Source organism: Dicentrarchus labrax, unplaced genomic scaffold, assembly GCF_905237075.1.
Source record: "Dicentrarchus labrax unplaced genomic scaffold, dlabrax2021, whole genome shotgun sequence".
In the NCBI taxonomy this organism is placed as follows: Eukaryota; Metazoa; Chordata; class Actinopteri; family Moronidae; genus Dicentrarchus; species Dicentrarchus labrax.
In genome coordinates this window covers 5988043-6008868 of record NW_026136707.1, presented here as the reverse complement: position 1 = coordinate 6008868, position 20826 = coordinate 5988043, and the positions used below count along the sequence as shown (strand labels likewise).

Below are 20826 nucleotides of genomic sequence, written 5' to 3'. Positions count from 1 at the left end.
CTTTTATCTTGTGTTTTTATCTTTGTGTTTGTATTTATATTTACCATGTTGTCAAATACATCCAATTACTTACAAAAAACAGTTATATAGATGGAATAATTATGCAATTAATTACAAAAGATGGAATCACTGCTCAGGTGTCCTAAGGGGGAGAGTTCCTTGAATATTAACACAGACCATCTGAGATGTAATTAGCTGTGCTCATATTACTTCACATTGCTTCTCTCAAATAATCCATCCACTGTAGCAGCTGTGACTGTTGATGTATGCCTAATAGCTTGCAGTGTTAATACTGATATTGTAAAAGCTGTAGGTGTTAACATTTCCAGTATATTTTTATTAGGCAGATCTGAGCAGCCTTTTACCGTCAGTGCAGTGTTTCCATAATACCATTACACATTCAGGGTGAACATACGCGGTCTGTATGCAGTGTGTAATTTTATTAACCAGCTCTTTGGTCATGTGTCTGTTTTAAGCGTGTATGTGACCACACCCAAGCCACACTGAAAAGAAGTGTGCACTTCAGCATGTTCCATTGACCAGAGCAGTACTGCAAGCCTCTGCACATCCACAGTTCCAGAATACCTAATAGAACAACAGACAAGGACTGTGGTGCAGCGGCCTCATATCCCAAACGCCCCCATCCCCCAACACCATCACCCCTCCCCTCTCCCCTGACCCCCAAAATACTCCCGTGTAGTTCAGTGTGAAAGAGTCACGTGGCTTTTGGCCCACCAGCTCAAGTGCATTTGTTCTGTGCTGATTGTTTTAAAGGATTTTGCCTCCATCAACAGAAAAGTGGAGGGGATAACTTTTTGGAATTCAGCCTAGGGCTTCCTCTTTGACGTTTCGCTCACTCCTGGCTTGCACTCTCTCTCACTCTTTCCCTGAGGAAAGGCTGATACTTAAGAGGGTTGATATATCCTGAAGAATTCAGGTAAGATGATGATGGGTCTTTTGTTAATTGCCGATGCCACTTAGATGGTAAGAATTGGGAATAAAAATAATAAAGCAGAATGCATATCATGGCATGCTAACCACTGAGTGTATGTCTCACAGATGGACTGAGAGGGTCTTCTTTATGTGATAGCAGCAAGCCTTCAGGGTTTTAGCTCATATATTTTACATTCCACTTTGTATCAACGTGTGTTTTTATCAAAATCTCTATAAATTGCAGTATTACCTTTTGTTTTATTAATACATTTCTTAAGACTTCATGCCAACTTGACATTCAAGATTTAGCTGATTCCTTTCATATTAACAGATAACTATGTGGTGTTCAGACCCTCCACCCAAGTGTGTATAATGCATGATGTCTCTGATAGCAGCAAAACTGACCCGGTTGATACAGATGTTTGACATGTTGTGCTTTGAAATGCTGGTTTATTTGGCTAATTCATGATGTCATACTACAACAGTATATGGCTAATTACAGTCTGTGCAGCTACATGGGGGAACAGGGTTTGACCCCACTTTATATTAAAGCCACTGTCATTATTCCTATTTTAAAACCTTGATCAATGTTTAACTGAGAGCTCTACTGGTATCAGCCATCACCATCTTTCACAGCATTGTGAGTTGTGTGTGAGTTGGCTGTGGTGTTCTTTGGCTATTTTGAATAGGACATGTACACATTTGTGTCTTGTTTAATGGCAGCAGTGAGTATAAAAAAACATGTTCAAACAGAGAGTGAGAGAGAGCACATGTTGCTATGAGCTGTATTGTTGTTGGTATGATTATGCTGTTCAGGCCAGCAGCTCTCTCAGTTATGTGGTTTGTTGTTACAGCTGACTGTGTAGTCAAGACAAATTGATATAATGCTAACACTCTCATGTATCTTTGGTTAGCATCTCCCTAAAATGAGAAACTGAGCAAATGTTTCTGACTCTTTGCATTCACAGTCTACAAGAAGGTGTCGCTTCTGACTATAAATTCAACCCTGTTGCCCGGAGAAGAAGTAATGGTTAGAGAAGATGGTGTGACCAGGAAGAGTGGTTTAAACCCACAGTCCTGTTGTGAAACTCTAGGCAGACAGTGTAAATGAATGTCATGTCATGTTAATTCACGTTGCACTAACTGTAGCCCAAAGATAAACTCTCATTTCCACCTGTGTCAATGTCAGCCAGCATCATAGCAGTCTGCTTCCGTGTCTACTACTTCATTCAAGCCCATTTACTACTGAATAAACATTAAAACTAAGGCTGCAGTGTTACAGAAAATTATTAACTTCAATACTACAAGTTCACTTGCACCACTGACTCCCCTCATCTTTTCTTATTTGCACAGTGAAGCCTTAACCACTGTCATAGTGTCACTCATGATGTACAGCTTCATGGGAGGGGGCCTATTTTGTGCCATCGTGGGGAACATCCTGCTGGTGGTCTCCACAGCCACAGATTACTGGATGCAGTACCGCCTGTCTGGCAGCTTTGCTCATCAGGGCCTGTGGAGGTACTGCATGTCTGGCAAGTGCTACATGCAGACTGACAGCATTGGTAAGTGGGAAAATATCTTCTGTGACCCTTAAAGATTTCTGTTGGGTCTCCCTGAGGCACAGCAACCCTCACCAGAGTCTAGGTTTACTTATCTGAATACACGGGTGATTATAGTGACTTACTCTTGAGATCTATTAGAGATGACTTTTATAGCCTACAGGCAGACTAGAAGATCTATCTTTAGATTATCATAGCGGTAACCTTTATTTAAACTTTCTGAACTTCCTCCTTGGTAACTTAATTCTGTGTCACAAAGTGATACAGAATACACAGTAATGCTGTCAAACAGAGTGAGAAATAAATTTGGAAATAACTCGTTATGACTCACTAGTTTAGTTCTGAAATGGCATGGAAAAAATGCATTAACATAATAAAAATGCAAATATTCAAAGAAACAGGACCTCAAAATTGTACTTAAACACAGTACTGGAGTAAATATACTTCCCCATGCATCCTGACCAGATGATGAAAATTTACTGTGAAACTTCCCTTTACAACATAAGATAAGACGTACCTTTATGGATCCCCGTAGGAGATATATATACACTATATGCAATATGCAGTAAAATGGTGTGCAAAATATTTTGAGCAGCATTTTTGAAAATCTAATCTAAACTGTACATGTTATATATCTTCACTTTTAGTGTTGACTGCCTTCAGACAGCATAAGTGTTAATCATTTTTGCTGTGTGAGTCCAGCAGTGCATTGGAACTATTTACAAGTTCAAGGACAAAAGTTAGAATAGAATGAAAATGAGTTCATGTTTAAGAGGTTAGTAGAAATATTACGATTCCCAGTGAGTGTTCAAATGACACTGTGCATTTTGGTATGAAACCATTCATATCCATATATGAAAGGTTTATACTTTGTATTTATCTACCTGCACATATCTTTATAGTAAGTTCTCTCCCTTGTTTTAATCCTCCTCAGCCTACTGGAATGCCACTCGTGCCTTCATGATCCTCTCTGCCATGTCATGCTTTGCTGGCATCATCGCAGGAATCCTCTCCTTTGCCCACTTCTCGGCTTTTGAGAGGTTCAACCGCTCATTTGCTGCTGGGATAATGTTCTTTGTTTCAAGTGAGTTGTGGATTACGGGAATAACGTAGTGACATATTAATCCAACATGACTGATGTACTATTTAGTCAATTTGCATATCGTGTGATGATCTTCCTATTTCAGACGTTGATTTTAATATATGTCTCTCTCTGCCCATCACACCAGCTCTCTTTGTTCTGCTTGCAATGGCCATTTACACCGGGGTGACTGTAAACTTCCTGGGAAAGCGCTTTGGAGACTGGCGCTTCTCTTGGTCCTACATACTAGGCTGGGTGGCACTGCTCATGACCTTCTTTGCAGGTTTGTTCAAATAAAGGAGTACAGTGTAAATACTCTGTTTTATGATAGTAAAAAATAGATATAAAATTATCATAAATTGAAGGAAACGAAGGAAAGTTAATATATTACTCCATCAATTCTTGAAAAGGAAATCATAAAATTATAAATACAATGCTGTCATGCTTTTATTTTGTCACAATTTTTATTTATTTACACTTATTCCTAAAGTTGCAACTCTTTATTATGAGTTAGTACAGTCTCATCAGCTTTGCATTCATGAAAATGTTCACTTTATATTTACACATCAGTAAAATGTATATAAACAAGATAAGAAATAGAAAGGAGAAGAAATTTGTCTTGCCATCAAAAAACAAGTAACTGTGCAATAGTAATTGTGCCATTGTTTTGTACTTTAAATATCTGTGTCCTACATAAATGGCTTTTGTGGTAATTAAACGTCATACCACTTTATAGCTGACCTATGTTTTGCTTTGCAGGTATATTCTACATGTGTGCCTACAGAATGCATGAGTGCAGAAGAGTGGCTGGCCCACGTTAATATAAACAGGAAATAATGTGTCAAGGGTGCAAAGGATAGCAATTCCCATTAGAGAATTTACTGTAAAATAATAAAAGTTGGAATTTTGCATATGCACCAAACATGTCTTGTGGTTTTGTCATAAAATTATGTACAATGGTTTGCAGTGTTTGCAGCTCAGTCCCTTTAAGTAGGATCAGATTACCCTTAACAAAATATTATTTTACTCAGTGGCCAACCCAGATATCAGGGATTATACTATGCTAATGCAATTGTACTGCACTACAACTTCATGGCAGGGTTACATTATGTAAGAGGAGGAGGAGGAGGAGGAGGAGGAGGAGGAGGAGTAGGAGGTGGAGGAGGAGAAACAATGCCAACAGTTTGGAGATATTGTTTTAGCAACTTTTACAACATTAACGACATTTAATTTGTTCAGAAAGTGAGGAACATCTGATGAAAATAAAACATGTTTTCAAAGTAGAACTGTACTCATATCAGTACTCGGTTTTGGCAAGTACCCAAATGTAAGTACGTGTACTTGTATTGGTCGGAAAAAAAGTGGTATCTGTGCATTCCTACTAGATATGAGACATTATTTTATAAATGAACTGAATTGTTAAAACAGTCTGTACAGCATTACACATTCTGATAACATCTGTACTACTAATATACAGTGCAAGACTAATATTGAATCTAGATATGGACATATTGTATTGAAAGTGTATTTTGCTCTCAGCCAGAGCTCGTTGCCTGTTTTTGTACTCCTGAAACAGCGATTATACGCTTCCTGAAAATTGACTTTTCACTATTGCAGTGGAAAGTTGAGGAGGAAAAGTAAAAGATGATGGGATCAATACAGGTGTTGAAGGTGCTAAGTAGCAGGGTGTAGTACCTCCATCTTGGGCTCTCACCCTGGAAGTAACCCACTAAATGAGACACATTGTATGGCAGCACACAAATGAGAAACACAGCTAGAGTCCCCGACGCCATGCCAATGGCCTTCTGCTTCTGCATCCGGGATATCCTAGGACGGCTGTACAGGATCAAGATGCAGCGCATGTAGCAGTAAACACAAATGAGAAGAGGTATAAGGCAGAGCACAAAGAAAAATTCCAAACGTACTGGGAGGAGGATGTCCAACTGCTTTGTTGTGAAGTTCTCATAGCACACGCTGGCATCGTTGCTGGCCAAGGAGGGGTGGTGCTGGGTAATGAAAGTAATGCTGCAGTGTGCAGCTGAGATCAGCCAAATAACAGCACTGATAACTATTGCGTACACAGGTTTCTGCAGCTGATGATAGGCGATAGGAAAAGCTACCCCGATGTAGCGAACCACACTGACTGCCATCAGCAGCAATGAGCTGGTGTAGATTGTGGAGAAGAAGGTGAAGGAGGTGATGGAGCACAGGAAGTCGGGCAAAGTCCATTTCATGCTTGACGCCGCCTCATGCATCTTGAGAGGGAGGATGATCAAAAAGAGCAGGTCAGAGACAGTCAGGTTGAGTAGCAGGATGTCTGTTGGTAGTGGCTTGGAGTGGATCTTAACACTGAAGGCATAGAGAGCCAGGAGGTTCGCTGGCAGGCCTATCAGGAAGGTAATGATGTAAACTGAGAGAATAACCTCACTCCTCACCACCACCGCCATGATCCTAAACCAAAAGAGCAGTAACAGACACAGGTGGTTAAAAATGACAGACAATCAATGACAATGGGGATAAATAACACCACGACAGTATGCGTGCTGTGGTCCAGATAACCAATGAACAGGGAATATAAAACAGGTTTGAACAACCACATAATTTGTAAGTGCCAGTTATATAAGTAAATATAAACCACAAGATAGCCACACCACCAAAAACACAATAATAAAAATTACTAGATAATAGTCTGTCACAAGACAATAACTAAATTATACATTTTGGTGGAGTTACAGGTTTATTTAAACTTGTTTTGTGTATCTGGTCAAAGATATTACTGATTAGGTTTCACTTCTTGCACATATTGTTGATATCTCTGTTGTGTTTGCAGCCGTCCCAGAATGGGCAACGTTAGTTACAAAAATGGCTTTTCATGACTCCAATCCCAGAACAATTCCAAAACAAATAAGCAACAATCAGCTCTCAACCAAACACCAGATGTGGAATTTCCATAGAAAGAAAGGATCTGCAATGCCTGATATAATATGTTTGATAAGTTAAACATATTTACTTACCTGGAAGTAGATGTTTTCCAAAATGCTAAGGCTTGAACAACAACTAAATCTCTGTGTCTTTAAGCAAAGACACCTCGTTTATAACTTGTGAGTTCAAAGATGAGATGATATAAAATGTAATAAGCCGGAAACAACAAGTCATTTTCAAATCCTGTGTGACACACTTCTCTATCCATTCTATACAGAGCAACAAGCACACAGCAGCTGGTTAATATTAACTAAAATGCAAAACTGAAGCTCATGTTGACTTTTATATTGGATATGTTAATAAAGGACCTCCTCCCACTAGATCTCTGCCGGAATAAACCCGGAACATTATAATTAGGTTTGGATTTCATCAAGCCATGAGCCTGTGTTTATCTAAACTTACGCCTACACCACAAGTTCCTTTCACATGAATTTTGTTTCCACATAGCCATCCAAATTAGGACATCCTTTTCTGAGTTCAAGTTCAGTGAGCCATCATTACTAGAAATTAAGTTTAGGTGGTTTCAGCACCAATATGGAGAATAGCTACACATACAGTACATAGCAAACTTTAGCCTACAGTAGATCTGTTTTCTGTTGCCTGGAAACAGGTTGAATGCTGGTTTCCTTCCTGTCAACCATATTTACATTAGCATCAGTTAATACTGCAACAGGAAATAAACACAGACCCCTTTATATCACAGGCACTACTGTGTATGTAATTCAAGATATTTTGCAATATTACAGTCAATATGAATGATATCTTAAAGATTAAATATTTACACAACTAGCCATTCTCATGTCTGACAAATCTGTGTGAAAGGAAACTGCAGCACATAAATATGACACCAGTTCATTTGATTTAAGCAATGCATGTAAGTGGGAACTACTATATGGTGCCTACTATGTGAGAGCAGCAGCAGATATCCTCTGATCAGCAGTTCAGATAGTCACTCATGTTGCAGTACACACCCTGTGGGAAGTCAAAATGTATAGTTTTAATATTTCTCAATGCTTGAGCAATAAGGCCACAGGAGAAAAAGAAAGCTAATATGTGTGACTTGAAAACAACAGCTCAGTGTGTAGAAACAAAACAATCCATGGCACCAGTAAAAGCTAATAATCACATTTGATTTGAGTTATTTAGTTCTAGAGTCAAAGTCGGATCAATGTATAATATATTTTACATGTATTCTATGCATAAAATAAGTGATCATTTTTCATCAGTAACATTTACTGCACCTTTGGCTGAGTTAGGCCTCCTCTTGCTGTTGCATTGTTCTGGTGCTGTTGTTGCATTTCTACCGCAATATCATTATCATAAACACAGTCTACCTCAGGGTTACTCTCCGGTCTGCATGGTCTTGATTGTGTGTTTTCATCTTGTGATCTAATAGAGAAAGAGAAGAAGAAGATGATGAAGTGAGAAACCAGCAGAGAGCCAATTAGATTCTTTAAATTTCTTGAATCTTATTAAATTCTCTGCACATCAATACATGGCTCATAATGACAAAAACTTTTCTTTGACTTTTGTATGTATGTATGTATGTATATTAAGGAGAGACCAAAAACAATAACAAAATAGGGATGTGTGATGTCACACTTGACTGTCTTTTTCCACTACGTTATCAATATCACATCCATCTCTCTCGAGGCCGCGCGTTGTTGCTTTCTCATCAGTTTAACATGATGTCTTATTCTCTGTAATTGGAAATCTAATTCCCCTCATATGTATAGTTGCTGGGTCATCTGAACTTCGAGCGCTTTCTCGTGGTGGGAATTGTTGGGTCTATAAAACACTTTATAAGGATATACAGTCTAGATCTGCTCTATTTGAAAAGTGTCCTGAGATAACCTATGTTATGATTTAGCACTATAAAAATAAAACTGAATTGAATTGAAACAAATTAAAAGCTCAGATATAGCACTCAAGGTTAGGTTGGTTAATAAATTCCAAACAGTACTGCAACCATTCCTGGCATACTTTAATAATACTTACACTACAAGAATTAATTAATTAATTCACTTTGTGGAATTGCTATAGAATCTTTATTTTTTTAGTTTGGCCTCATTTATTATTATTCTTGATACTCTTAATAACCTTTGTTGAGCTTTTCTGGCATGGGAAACAGACTTTTACATTGCCAAAGCAAGTGTACAATACATTAAAGAGATCACATCTCTCCTGTACTAGCTTCTCTGCACTGGCTCCCTGTAAAATTTAGAATATAATTTAAAATTCTCCTCCTCACCTATAAAGCTCTTCATGGTCAGGCCCCTTCATATCTTAAAGAGCTCATAGTACCCTATTACCCCTCTAGAACACTACGTTCTCTGAATGCTGGGCTACTTGTGGTTCCTATAGTCTCTAAAAGTAGAGACTATGTGGAACCAGCTTCCAGTTGTGGTTCGGGAGGCAAACACCCTCACCACATTCAAGAGTAGGCTTAAGACATTCCTCTTTGATAAAGCTTATAGTAAGGGCTGGATCAGGTGAGTCCTGAACCATCCCTTAGTTATGGTGCTATAGGCCTAGACTATCGGGGGATTTCCCATGGTGCACCGAGCTCCTCTCTTCCTCTCTCTTTCTGCACTCATTCATGTCCCAATAATGCATGTTACTAACTTTACTTCTTCCCCGGAGTTCTTGTGCTTTCTCGTCTCGAAGGTTCTTATGGATTCTGGTGGAGCCTCCTGCCATGGTCCTGCTTGACTGACATTTCTAATATCACTGATATTATTGTTATTATTATTATTATTATTATTAATATTAATATAGCTACGGTTATTGAATTGAATTAAGTAGACTTAGAAGTGTGTGTGTGTGTGTGTGTGTGTGTGTGTGTGTGTGTGTGTGTGTGGGCAGGGGTGGGGTGGTTGGGATGCACATAATGCATATAATATGTAAATGTTGAAAACCTAATAACATTTGAATAGGCTCCTTAATTACTCAATATCATATCAACAGTAAAAGCCACATTTTGAACTGAATGAGAAGAAAATACTTTTCTTTACCTTTCAGGAATGTGGTATTCTTGTTGGACACTTTGTGACCTTAAAAAATGCAAAAATATTTGAATTCCGCAAATTTAAAATTAATCATTGTCCACTATAAACACAAAACTCCGGTTTTATACCTTGAAAGCATAATGCTGCACGTAAAGCCCGGTGTTCGTCTGCCAGTAACATAGTAATAATACAAAGATTAATCAGAGCTGCACAGTCATTGTTGATTACAAGGAGTGAAGTCTACCAACCTGTTTCTATAATATTTTCTGTAAATTAACATCGCACATCCAAACAGCAAAGCAATACCCAAGAGTATTAAAGGTATCAACCACATGAACAAAGAGGCTGTAAAAGGAAAATAGCTCAATTAGTAAATATGATACCCAAAAGAATGGTGAATCTGCTTTTTGGTAAATAAAAAAAACACGACCCAGAGTACAGTAACTTACATGTTTTTGACAAGCTTTCTATAGAAAGCTGTTTGGTGCTGCTGCCCAAGGAGTTGGTGGCAGTGCAAGATATATTAGACTGGCTTGTAGCTGAGCCACTCAGTACTCCAGAGACCACATTTTTCTTGTTTGTGGAGAAAAAGCTGAAGGAGGATGGCAGAGTGTCATTTCCATCAATGGTCCAGTATAAAGAAGCATTAGGGGACGCTTCAGCCTGGCACACACACTTCAGAACTTCCCCTGTCAGGTTGCAGGAGGACTCAGGTAGAATAACTGGAATATCTAAAGATGGAACAAAAATGTTATTTAACCAATAATCAAACCCCTGTGATTTATAAGTCAAAGATAAAAAACATTCAAAAGCAAAAATCTGATTTGATCTGTTTAGGAGATTAGGAGCAAAAATGGCTGTTCATTTGTTTCCACTGAATATTCTTGGGGCATCTTAGCGAATTCATAACATCCCTGAATTGAACACTGCAGGTCAGCCCTATCTCTCTCCCCATGTTCCATGTCTGCTACTGTGTACACAAAATAAAGAGGTAAATGTAAAAATAATGTTTAAACAAATAATGTTTATTGGGCGGCAACCCTCAGCCACGCAGGTGCACTGAGGACATGAGGGATATTAACGATTTCCTGGGATAATACCGACACCCCGCCCCCAGGTTTATCTTCATAGTAAGTAAAGCTTATTTTTATCCACTGCCATTATTTTGCCTCAGTCTTTTATGTTTTCCCAACCTTGGAAATGTCCGTGGTAGGAACACAGGAGTCGATTCTCCTACTGTCAGTGTGTGCCAGTGCATGGTTTTGGTGTGTATTCAGTTGTGTTTGCTCTGGTTTGATGTCAGTGCTCTTGAATGCCTAGCTACCGGCTTGGTCCTGTTCCTAAATTTTGTTGCTCATGCTAAACAGTCTCACCACCATGTCCTTGTAATAGCTGTCCTGGACGTTTCAATTGAATTACACGGTTTTCCTCAGCAGATGGAGTTGTTAAACTTTCTCCCCATAGGGCCCATTTAGTATTAGCGTTACGTTGTCTATCATAAGGTCTTCCTCAGCAGATGGAGTTTTGCATGATAACTGACACTCCATCTGCAAACAACGATTGTGTGATATGATCAAAAACTTCAAAATTAACGCAACTTAACTCCTTAACTTAACTGGTCCATCCTTAATTAATTTAATTAATCTTGCCTGATGTTAACATGTTAAATCCATCTTATTTCACTTAAATTATTAATTTAAATTAGGATTATATCAGTAACTTGTGGAACAGTAGAGGAGATTTTTACATTGAACATCCAGATCCAACCAGTCGGACTGCCCGGCTCCAATGTCATTGTGAGCGATGCAGGAGAAAGAAGTATCTCGCGTAATGTTGCTGAAGAACATTTTACTCTGAGGTGAAGTTACGTTTGTGATCTGACCCATCTGTCTTTTGAGCCACGAGTACTTGTGTGGTGGTGGGTTACAGTTAGCGGCACACTCCATGATAACGTTGTCACCCTCCATTACCGGTTCTTTTTCAGTCATCAGGGTCACAGTCACAGGTTTATCTGTGGATAAAGGAAATCTTAACATACAAGCAGTAAGACAGTGACATGCACTTTGTCAAAATTAAATGTCGTTTAATGTATTTTGAACAGGCAAACTGTATCACTTACATAAAATGCTGAGTATTATTTGTTGACTTTCTGTGCTGAAAGTTCTGAATTTTGCACAACAATGTATTTTTCTGTCATGCATTGTATATGTTGCTAGCCTCTGCAGTGTCACTGTGTACAACCATTGCCCTTGGACTTTCTCCATTTTAGCTGTTACATTGGAGTTTTCCAGAAATTGACTCCACTCAATTGATGGGGGTGAGAAAGGGCAGGAGAAGTACACACTGCAGATAGCTTGGAAAAGTTCCCCATCCACTATTTGCTTCTGAATGGAGATTGTGGGAGCTTTTTTCTCTGGAAGTCAAAACAAAGAGATAATGCAAACAACATACTGAAAATAGAAATAGTTTATTATTAATTAAAATAGTTTCAATTTCTAGATAAACCGTTGTGTAAGTCAGATGTACTATTTCAAAAATGGTGTATGTGAATTTGATTCAGGGTGGTAAGGTTATCCTTTTATGTTACATTCATCCCAGTTTGGAGTACGGTGCAGATCAAATTAGGAATGTTTAGGATCAATAACTGTGAAGCAATCACATGTAATCAGCAACTTAATAATGTGGAAGTAAAGTGAAACTTTCTTTCTGTTTCTCTCTGTCCAAATGTGTGTGGCTGTGGTCAGTTAACTGTGCAGTGTTTTTTTCCTGGATGCTGTAATACATTGTTAAGTGTTAAGTAAGTCAAGTATCTATTATGCATGTATCTTTTTTAGTTATACACACACACACACACACACACACACACACACACACACACACACACACACTATCTATATATATATATAAAAGTTTCTGCAACTCTCTGGTGTCTGTGTGGGAGTGTCAGTTTGGCCTAGCAGGCCACAGTCTGCAGAGTTGGTTTTATAGGATGGGGCGGGGACGGGGGTTTGTTTAGTGATAAAAGCTGCCACCACACATGTCACGCGCCTCCAGATCAGCCAATAGCAAAATTAAATTCCAATAGCCAGGTTTCAACCAGGAGAGGGCCGTAGCAATGCAAATTTATAGAAGAATATGTAAAATTCAAATACTTTGTACTAAAATGTGAAGATTTGGACCTTAATGGATCAACAACACTATTAAATATAAACTCATAAAAAAACAAATAGGTTTTCATCTAAAAAAAAAAATTCTGATGGTTTAGTTACTCGTTAAGGGAATGAATGCAACCTGCAAACTGACTCTTTCTAAATTTTCAATTCAGACACCAAATTAAATGTAAATTTACAAATACTTACCTACTAAGATAGTTACAGTTTGATAATGGAATTTCTGAGTTGTTTTAGAGTCTGGGTTGATCCAAACATAAATTTGAACGTTGTCTGCTCTTGTCACATCATTAATCCTCAGGGTGCAGTTACCCTCTGCAGCTTTACCCAGTACTGAGGTGCGTCCTTTGAACTGTTGTACTGTTGCATGAGGGTGAAGTCCATCAAATACTACAGGGTAATTTATGTCATGGTACTGGTACCAGATGACCCGGGAATGAGGTTGTGTCTGACATGGCACCACAACACAGCTCCCCTCCACTGCGGTAACTGTTTTTGGTAGTGTGATACTCCAGCTTCTGACCTGCTGGAGCACTGAGATACCTTTGTGGGGTGAGATGAGGAGGAGGGGTAGTATAGAGGATAACAAGTGTTAGTTGTGGTTTTTCATGATGCTATTTTTGTGGTTGAACGAGAAAAAAAAGTGACACAATTTGAAACTGCAAAAGCAGTTTAACCACAAAGCTGAGTTTGAGGCAGTATTTAGGGCATTACATTATCATGAGAAAAAATGTAACAATGATGTCCCAGAAGCAAAGTTAAAACATTTCATATATGCAGATACGCTACATTGAAAATATTATTATAAAACACTTTTAACAATATCAGAAAAGCTGCAAACCCTTTAAATACTTTTTATTGATTACCTTATAATTAAACAATACAGAAGCCGAGAACGGCCATGGATTTTAAATTTAATGTTATGCACTGTTATCTCGTGATAACGACTTACTATTTCGTTATCTCAAGATAACAAAGTTCTTTTTCTCGAGACAACGAATTCATTATTTTGTTATCTCGACATAACAAAGATCGTTTTCTCGTGATAACAAATTAATAATGTGTTCGTCTTGACTTCAATGTAATGCACTGCCACGAACGGCTTCCGTAACTTACCGGTCGGCTACAGCTACGGCCAGTGGTTATGGAAGCCGTTATCTCGAGAAAACAAACTTTGGTACAAGAGCTGCCACGAACGGCTTCCATTCTTTTTTTACTTTAGTTTGTTTACTTGACTGGAAGCCGTTGTGGCAGCTCTTGTAGGTTGAAATCAAGACGGACACATTATTAATTAATTAGTTATCACGTGAAAACGATCTTTGTTATATCGAGATAATGAGATAATAAGTCGTTATCAGTATATATATAACAGTGCATAAAAAATAAATAAATCCATGGCTGTTCCCAGCTTCCGTACAACAATGTACATTTCCACACAATTAAGACTTTGTTTTAGGTAGTGAATGTATTTACAGTACTACAAGGTTCTAATAATAATGAAGAGCATCAGCAGTTGCTATATTTTTTTGTCAGAATGTGAGAATTATGCAGGTTTTTCCCAGAAGTTTGGTATAACAATTTTAAGATGACACTAATATTTGAAATATTAGCTAATTGTGTTATCTTTTCTGCAACAGTGGTACAACCAGATGAAACTTAATATTACCCGTAAACAAGCTTAGCAGTTTGAGCAGATGAGCAGTCCCCATGAAGAAAGTAGCGGCTGTACAGCAGTCAGTGAGTCACCTTTTGACCTCTTAATTTCTGAACACAGCAGCTGTAACAATGTTAAACCATTATTCTGTAACATTTCATCAGAAAGCAGTTTTGGGAATTTGAAAAATAGTCTGGATTCATATTTCCCCTATGCGTTGTAAAGACAAGAGGGCTTACCTTGTCAGAGCCGCTACATGAATGTGTCTGTGATGGCCCACTGATCTGTTACTGTGGTCAAGCCTACCACTTTACCACCACTTAATCCCCTGTACACCCCCTCTGTTCTATTCAGTCTCAAACAGGAAACTTGCTGCGCTAATTTAAATCTGTCAACCTGAACAGTGAGACAGCCGAAAGAGAGGCCTGTTTCTAAAATCTGGTGTTGAACAGTCCACCATTTGTGCATTTTTGAAACACTAGGGCCAGGGTAAGATGCATTAAAAGAGATTAAATACAAAATTCCAGATTGATGGAAACGTTTAGCTATTGGCTTGAAAGAATATACATATAATTCTAAACATGAAGAAGAATGTAGAGACCATATATTTTTTTATTTATTGTGCTCTTTTTTGCGTTTATACACCTACAGCAAGGTATGTTTCAACAAAAATCTAATGTTCAAAATAATATAATAAACAAAATATCCCAAAACTACTAAATAGATGTAAAACAGAAGAGTATCTGTCAATTTACACATGCCAAACATAATTATATGACTTAAAATTATATATAAAAATACAGTATATTATGCACATAAAACAAAATTATTCAGTGACACAAAATCTGCACAATGTTAAAAACACCATGAACTTAAAAACAATTAAACATAATTCTGTACATTTGAAATTCTGTTTCAAAGCAACAACAAAAAGCAAATGGAAAACGTATGGAAACGTATGTACAAGAGAACAAGACATTCTGAATATATTGTTTTAAAAATAGGCAGAGCAATATAGAAGTGTGATCTATTTCTTCTCACTTTTTTTTTTAAATTGAACCTGGGCATATTCACATTCCACTTCCCTCTTCACATTTCTAGGCTCTACATTGTCATATAGGCTTCCCATCTCCATTGCATTGCTCACATAATTTCTGCTCATGCCTCCCACCATGCACCTCTCCTCCTCAAGATAGGAGCTACCAGGCTGATCCATGTCCACAGCGTCTTCTTCCTTCTTCTTCTTCTTGCTCTTGCTCTTCCAGTCCACACTCGCGTAAACCACGTCGCTGCCTCCTTCATTCTTCTTCTCTGAGTTTTTATCGGCTCCTTCTGCATTGTTTGGCCCAGAGCTTGGCGAGTCGCCGTTGTTTGGCTCAGAGACAGCTGCAGGATGGGCGACGTCTTCCTGTCTCAGCACACTGGCGTTGACATAAATGTCGTCTTCTGTTGTGTTGGGTACCTGCAATTAAAGAGAAGACATCAATGGTACACATACTCTGCTAATCCAAACTTAATTACTTAGTTCTAAGTAGAAAACGGCCCTGTACCTCGTTTCCTTCTCCACTTGTTAGAAGTTCACTCACAACGACGGTGCCCTTAGGAAGGTTATGGCGAGTCTTCTGAGCTCTGAAAAATACAGTAGAACATTTAACCTACATAGTTATATTTGATTCATCTTTTCCCACTGCTCATTTATTAATCAACAGGATGAAACCGTTGATCACAGAGAAAGTAGAAAGGAAATGAAAATCACATCACAACATGAATATTACTCACTAGTTTAATTTTAAAACAAAGGCTAAGTTAATTTTATAGTGTCTGCACTATTGATAGCTTGTTGTTGATTTTGCAGTGGCAGTTTGATGAAAATGACTTGTTGCTTTTGGACAGGACCTGGGGCCTCACTTGAACTTACGTTCACTTCATAAAAGATACTAGCTCATGCAGGTTATATGCTCATTTGAAAAGTATGCACCTGTGATCTATACATTTCAAATACAATTTCCCATTGTATAATTCTTGCACTGAAGGGTTATTAATAATAATGTATGGAGTGGTTGATCAGGCTAATAATCATCTAATTGTACTCAGTTTCTAATGGCAGGAAGGTGTTGCCCGTCTGTTTGCCTTTTCTCTGTCACTCCAGTCCAGAACACAATGAAAATAAATATGTTTATACATAATAATGGAATGAACTGAGGTTTATTATGAAAGAGATGCCATAATCTTGCATCCGCAGGTATATAACTAGATGCTCATGAGTCCTATCACATTGTTCACCACAGGCTTGGGTGCATATGTGTCCCAAACTTCAATACCCCTTCATAACCAGAGATAAGATAATTTCTACATCAAAGTAAGGTTTTATAAATAACTACTTGTACATAGTTCATATAACAAAGTCATAATAAAGATCAAAAATATATCTTAAGTCTGTTATATAAATGAGGTCCCAGGTCTCCTCAGGACATGGTGTCCATATATAGCACAAAATATTTTAAGTGTTAAATTTGTTCTGGTGGATGAAGACCCAAACAAACACTGCATAATGTCAGCATTTGCACTCACAGTTGAAAAGGGAGGCCAAGTAAAAGTTAGTAAAACAATAGCAGTTGTGTGTGGAAGGGTATGTCTGAACATTTTGTCTCAAGCTGTTACCGTACCTGATGACTAACAGCAGAGCACATACTACTACTAGCAGTGCGACAACTATGATGATGGAGACTGTCATTTTCACTTGGTCTGAAACATACAAGGGACAGTGGAAGATTAGATTTCTTTTTATCAAGAAAGAAAGACGTATGTCTGTGTAACTTTGTGAAAACATTTCATTAAAAAAGAAGATGCTTGTGGATTAGTTACAGTGTATTACTGGCCATGTTTACAATTAATGTGGCAGTAGAAAATATTTTGGGGCATTTCTGATTCAGTATTTCAAACACAAATTGAGGAAATATTACAGTATGCTGATATCATTAATCAAATAAATAAATGAATTAATACGATAAAAATGTTTAGAAAACCTGAACATTTTCAACTAATCAATAAAACTTACATAAACACATACCGTGACTTTGTGCAGATGTTTGAGGCTCAACACTGTAGACATAAAACCTCTGAGTAGCAGATCCCACAGAGTTGGAGCTGCGGCAGAACAAAGTGGAAAGATTCCTCCATTGTGGTTGATTCACAGTGATGATGCTCCTCAGACTTGTCTCATTCAGAGGCTTATTGCTGATTGCAAACTTGTCCGAGTGATTGAAAGGTAACCCATCCAAATACCACTGTAAAGTGGGAGAAGGCTTTCCCACAGTCTCACAGGAACAGTTGAGCTGGTCTGCAGTTTTGGTGCAATCAGAGGAGAACAGGATCTGTGGAGCAACTGTAATGAATATAGAGAAGACCGACAAGTTAAGAGTCAAGTAAAGTCATGTTTAATCAAGTTAGCAAAAATGACTGTATCTCTGGGGACCCAAGGAAGTGTAGTGTCAAACTTGGCACAATTTGGATATGGGACACATTCAATGTTAATAAACTTTGAATAAACAAGCGAACAGCCCTCTGAGTACAGGTGGGGTTTCAGTCAGTAAAATAAACAGTTGTAATCATGTGATACTCACACTGAACGTCTATTTGACTGATATGGGATCGTCCAGCTCCAAGATCATTTTCAGCCTTGCAGAAAAAAGGACCGCTGACTTCAGAAGCTTTAATGTTTAAAACAGGTCCGGTCCCAATAAAAGTCTCCTGGCCTCCATCAGCTCTGTACCAGGTGTAGTTCCTTACTGCTGGGTTGGCAGTACTACTGCATGTCAGAGTCACATTGCTGTCTTCTGGTACTGGACCAGAGGGACTGACTGACACTGTGGTGTGTTTGGGTGAATCTGAAAAAGAAATGATTACACTTATGGAAACATTATTTGTAATATTCATAGGTCTAACTTGATATGATATGTTTCATGAAATAATGAAGGTAGATTATGCCACGATTTTTCTTCTAAAGTTATGGTGCCGACACCTTTTGTAACTGATGACCCTGGAGTGCAAATACCTGAATAATACAACATGGTAACTAGTATTTCCTATGGTCACTAATATTTAACAAGTCAAAGAGGAAAGCCACCATTAAATGATTGACTAGCCTGTATTAACATGTGTGTGATATTGTAGAAAAGGATAAACTCAAAGGGTGGAATGCAAAAATCTATTTTTTGATAAAAACTCAGTGGTGCTAAAGTTGAACATTTTAAAATCCTTAACATACCTTAAATATCTAAATTAGCCAATTAATGAAAACATATTATTATTTGTAAATCAGTATACTGCATACAACTAGACCTATCAGAGTATATAGAGCATTTTAATTTTGAAATTTGATACATACACTGAACCTTTACTTGATTGATGTTGGATCGTCCAGCTCCAAGATCATTTTCAGCCTTGCAGAAAAAAGGACCACTGACTTCAGAAGCTTTAATGTTTAAAACAGGTCCGGTCCCAATAAAAGTCTCCTGGCCTCCATCAGCTCTGTACCAGGTGTAGTTCCTTACTGCTGGGTTGGCAGTACTACTGCATGTCAGAGTCACATTGCTGTCTTCTGGTACTGGACCAGAGGGACTGACTGACACTGTGGTGTGTTTGGGTGAATCTGAAAAACAAATGATTACAATTATGGAAACATTATGTGTATTTCTATAGGTTTAATTTAGGTATTTACATTTATATTTGTCATGAAATAATGAAGTGAGAATATGTCACAATTTTCTTCTAAAGTTATAGTGCCGACACCTTTTTGTAACTGATGACCCTGGAGTGCAAATACCTGAATAATACAACATGGTCACTAGTATTTCCTATCTTCACTAGTCATTAACAAGTTAAAGAGGAGAGACACCATTAAATAACTGACTAGCTTATTAACTTGTGCGATATTGTAAACTGAAAAGTATTAACTAGTAAGGTGGAATGCAAAAGTCTATTTTTGGAGAACAACACAGTGGTGCTAAAGTTGGACATTTTAAAATCCTAAACATACCTTAAAGGGGAACTTGGCAACTCTAGCCATTTCTTCGCTGGTTTTCACTTTTGTCGTTGCATGTTTTCTCAACGAGCTCCCCCTACAGCTCTGGGACGTATATTTCAAAACACTGTTGTAAAAAAACTCACTTGTGGCACCCTCCTCCCCCTTTCTACCGCTGCTGATGTGCATTTGTTGCCGGGCAACTTTTTCGCGTGGAGCAATGTCTACTGAGGTGGGTAATACATTCATTGTCACTTGTTCTTATAGCTGGCATGGCTAACCGGTATTGAGGGGGGTGTGTGTGTTTATGTGGAATTGCTGTAAAGCAGTTCGTGTTGCTCGCTCGTTCTCGCTTCTCACGATACTTCCAATTTCCAACTTAACGGGACGGTAGTCCAAAAGTTGCAAGGTTGGTTTTCCGCCTGGGGACGCTAGGGGGGGCGGGGAAAGTCACCATTTTCACCGGAACAGGCCATTCAACCATCCAAATGATTTCTAAACGGGTTTATTAAGTTGACATAGTTGCCAAGTTCCCCTTTAAATATCTAAATTGGCCAATTAATGAAAACATATTATTATTTGTAAATCAGTGTACTGCATACAGCTAGACCTATCAGAGTATATAGAGCATTTATAGTTTAAAATTTGATACATACACTGAACATCTATTTGACTGATGTTGGATCGTCCAGCTCCAAGATCATTTTCAGCCTTGCAGAAAAAAGGACCACTGACTTCAGAAGCTTTAATGTTTAAAACACGTCCGGTCCCAATAAAAGTCTCCTGGCCTCCATCAGCTCTGTACCAGGTGTAGTACCTTACTGCTGGGTTGGCAGTACTACTGCATGTCAGAGTCACATTGCTGTCTTCTGGTACTGGACCAGAAGGACTGACTGACACTGTGGTGTTTTTTGGGGGAATCTGAAAAAGAAATGATTACATTTATGGAAACATTATTTGTATTTCTTATAGGTATAATTTGATCTTATATTTGTCATGAAATAATTAAGTGAGATTATGTCACGATTTTCTTTTAAAATTATAGTGCTGACACCTTTTTTTAACTGATGACCCTGAAGTGCAAATACCTGGATAATACAACATGGTCACTAGTATTTCATATCTTTAGTAGTAGTTAACAAGCTAAAGAGGAGAGACACCATTATATGATTGACTAGCTTGTATTAACGTGTGAGTTATTGTAAACTGAAAAGGATTTACTAGAAAGGTGGAATGCAAAAGTCTATTTTTGGAGAACAACACAGTGGTGCTAAAGTTGGACATTTTAAAATCCTAAACATAACTTAAATATCTAAATAAGCCAATTAATGAAAACATATTATTATATGTAAATCAGTGTACTGCATACAGCTAGACCTATCAGAGTATATAGAGCATTTTGAGTTTGAAATTTGA

The 20826-nt window shown here is 38.0% G+C and overlaps 3 protein-coding genes across 6 annotated transcripts in view; 1 reads left to right on the top strand and 2 right to left on the bottom strand.

Annotated features, from left to right (window-relative positions):
- Positions 1 to 799: 799 nt before the first annotated feature.
- Positions 800 to 4497, top strand: lim2.5 (lens intrinsic membrane protein 2.5). The gene is made up of 5 exons (XM_051406447.1): positions 800 to 937; positions 2287 to 2495; positions 3427 to 3576; positions 3722 to 3856; positions 4333 to 4497. The coding sequence occupies exons 2-5, from the start codon at positions 2318 to 2320 to the stop codon at positions 4392 to 4394; spliced, it is 525 nt and encodes a 174-aa protein (XP_051262407.1). The 5' UTR covers positions 800 to 937; positions 2287 to 2317; the 3' UTR covers positions 4395 to 4497.
- On the bottom strand, positions 4003 to 14876 carry LOC127366966 (free fatty acid receptor 2-like). 4 transcript variants are annotated; one of them, XM_051406445.1, is made up of 12 exons: positions 14627 to 14876; positions 14400 to 14510; positions 12923 to 13276; positions 11683 to 11976; positions 11311 to 11574; positions 10013 to 10294; positions 9812 to 9908; positions 9692 to 9730; positions 9570 to 9608; positions 7797 to 7944; positions 7459 to 7527; positions 4003 to 6024 (listed from the first exon to the last, which is right to left on the bottom strand). In XM_051406445.1, exon 12 carries the CDS (start codon positions 6018 to 6020, stop codon positions 5109 to 5111), a length of 912 nt encoding a protein of 303 aa, XP_051262405.1. In that variant the 5' UTR covers positions 6021 to 6024; positions 7459 to 7527; positions 7797 to 7944; positions 9570 to 9608; positions 9692 to 9730; positions 9812 to 9908; positions 10013 to 10294; positions 11311 to 11574; positions 11683 to 11976; positions 12923 to 13276; positions 14400 to 14510; positions 14627 to 14876; the 3' UTR covers positions 4003 to 5108. The 4 variants fall into 4 exon arrangements, with proteins under 4 accessions (XP_051262405.1, XP_051262406.1, XP_051262402.1 ...); XM_051406442.1 differs by lacking the exon at positions 4003 to 6024 and having other exon boundaries at positions 7453 to 7527; XM_051406443.1 differs by lacking the exons at positions 4003 to 6024; positions 14627 to 14876 and having other exon boundaries at positions 7453 to 7527; positions 14400 to 14584.
- Positions 14877 to 14981: 105 nt separating this feature from the next.
- LOC127366964 (sialoadhesin-like) overlaps positions 14982 to 20826 on the bottom strand; it is an 88203-nt gene continuing 82358 nt past the window's right edge. The window contains exons 24-29 of the mRNA XM_051406440.1: positions 18775 to 19038; positions 18011 to 18274; positions 17458 to 17772; positions 17054 to 17132; positions 15938 to 16016; positions 14982 to 15849 (exon numbers count right to left, since the gene is read on the bottom strand). Coding sequence (XP_051262400.1) covers positions 15415 to 15849; positions 15938 to 16016; positions 17054 to 17132; positions 17458 to 17772; positions 18011 to 18274; positions 18775 to 19038 — 1436 coding nt within the window. The 3' untranslated portion in view covers positions 14982 to 15414. The remainder of the gene's footprint in view (positions 15850 to 15937; positions 16017 to 17053; positions 17133 to 17457; positions 17773 to 18010; positions 18275 to 18774; positions 19039 to 20826) is intronic.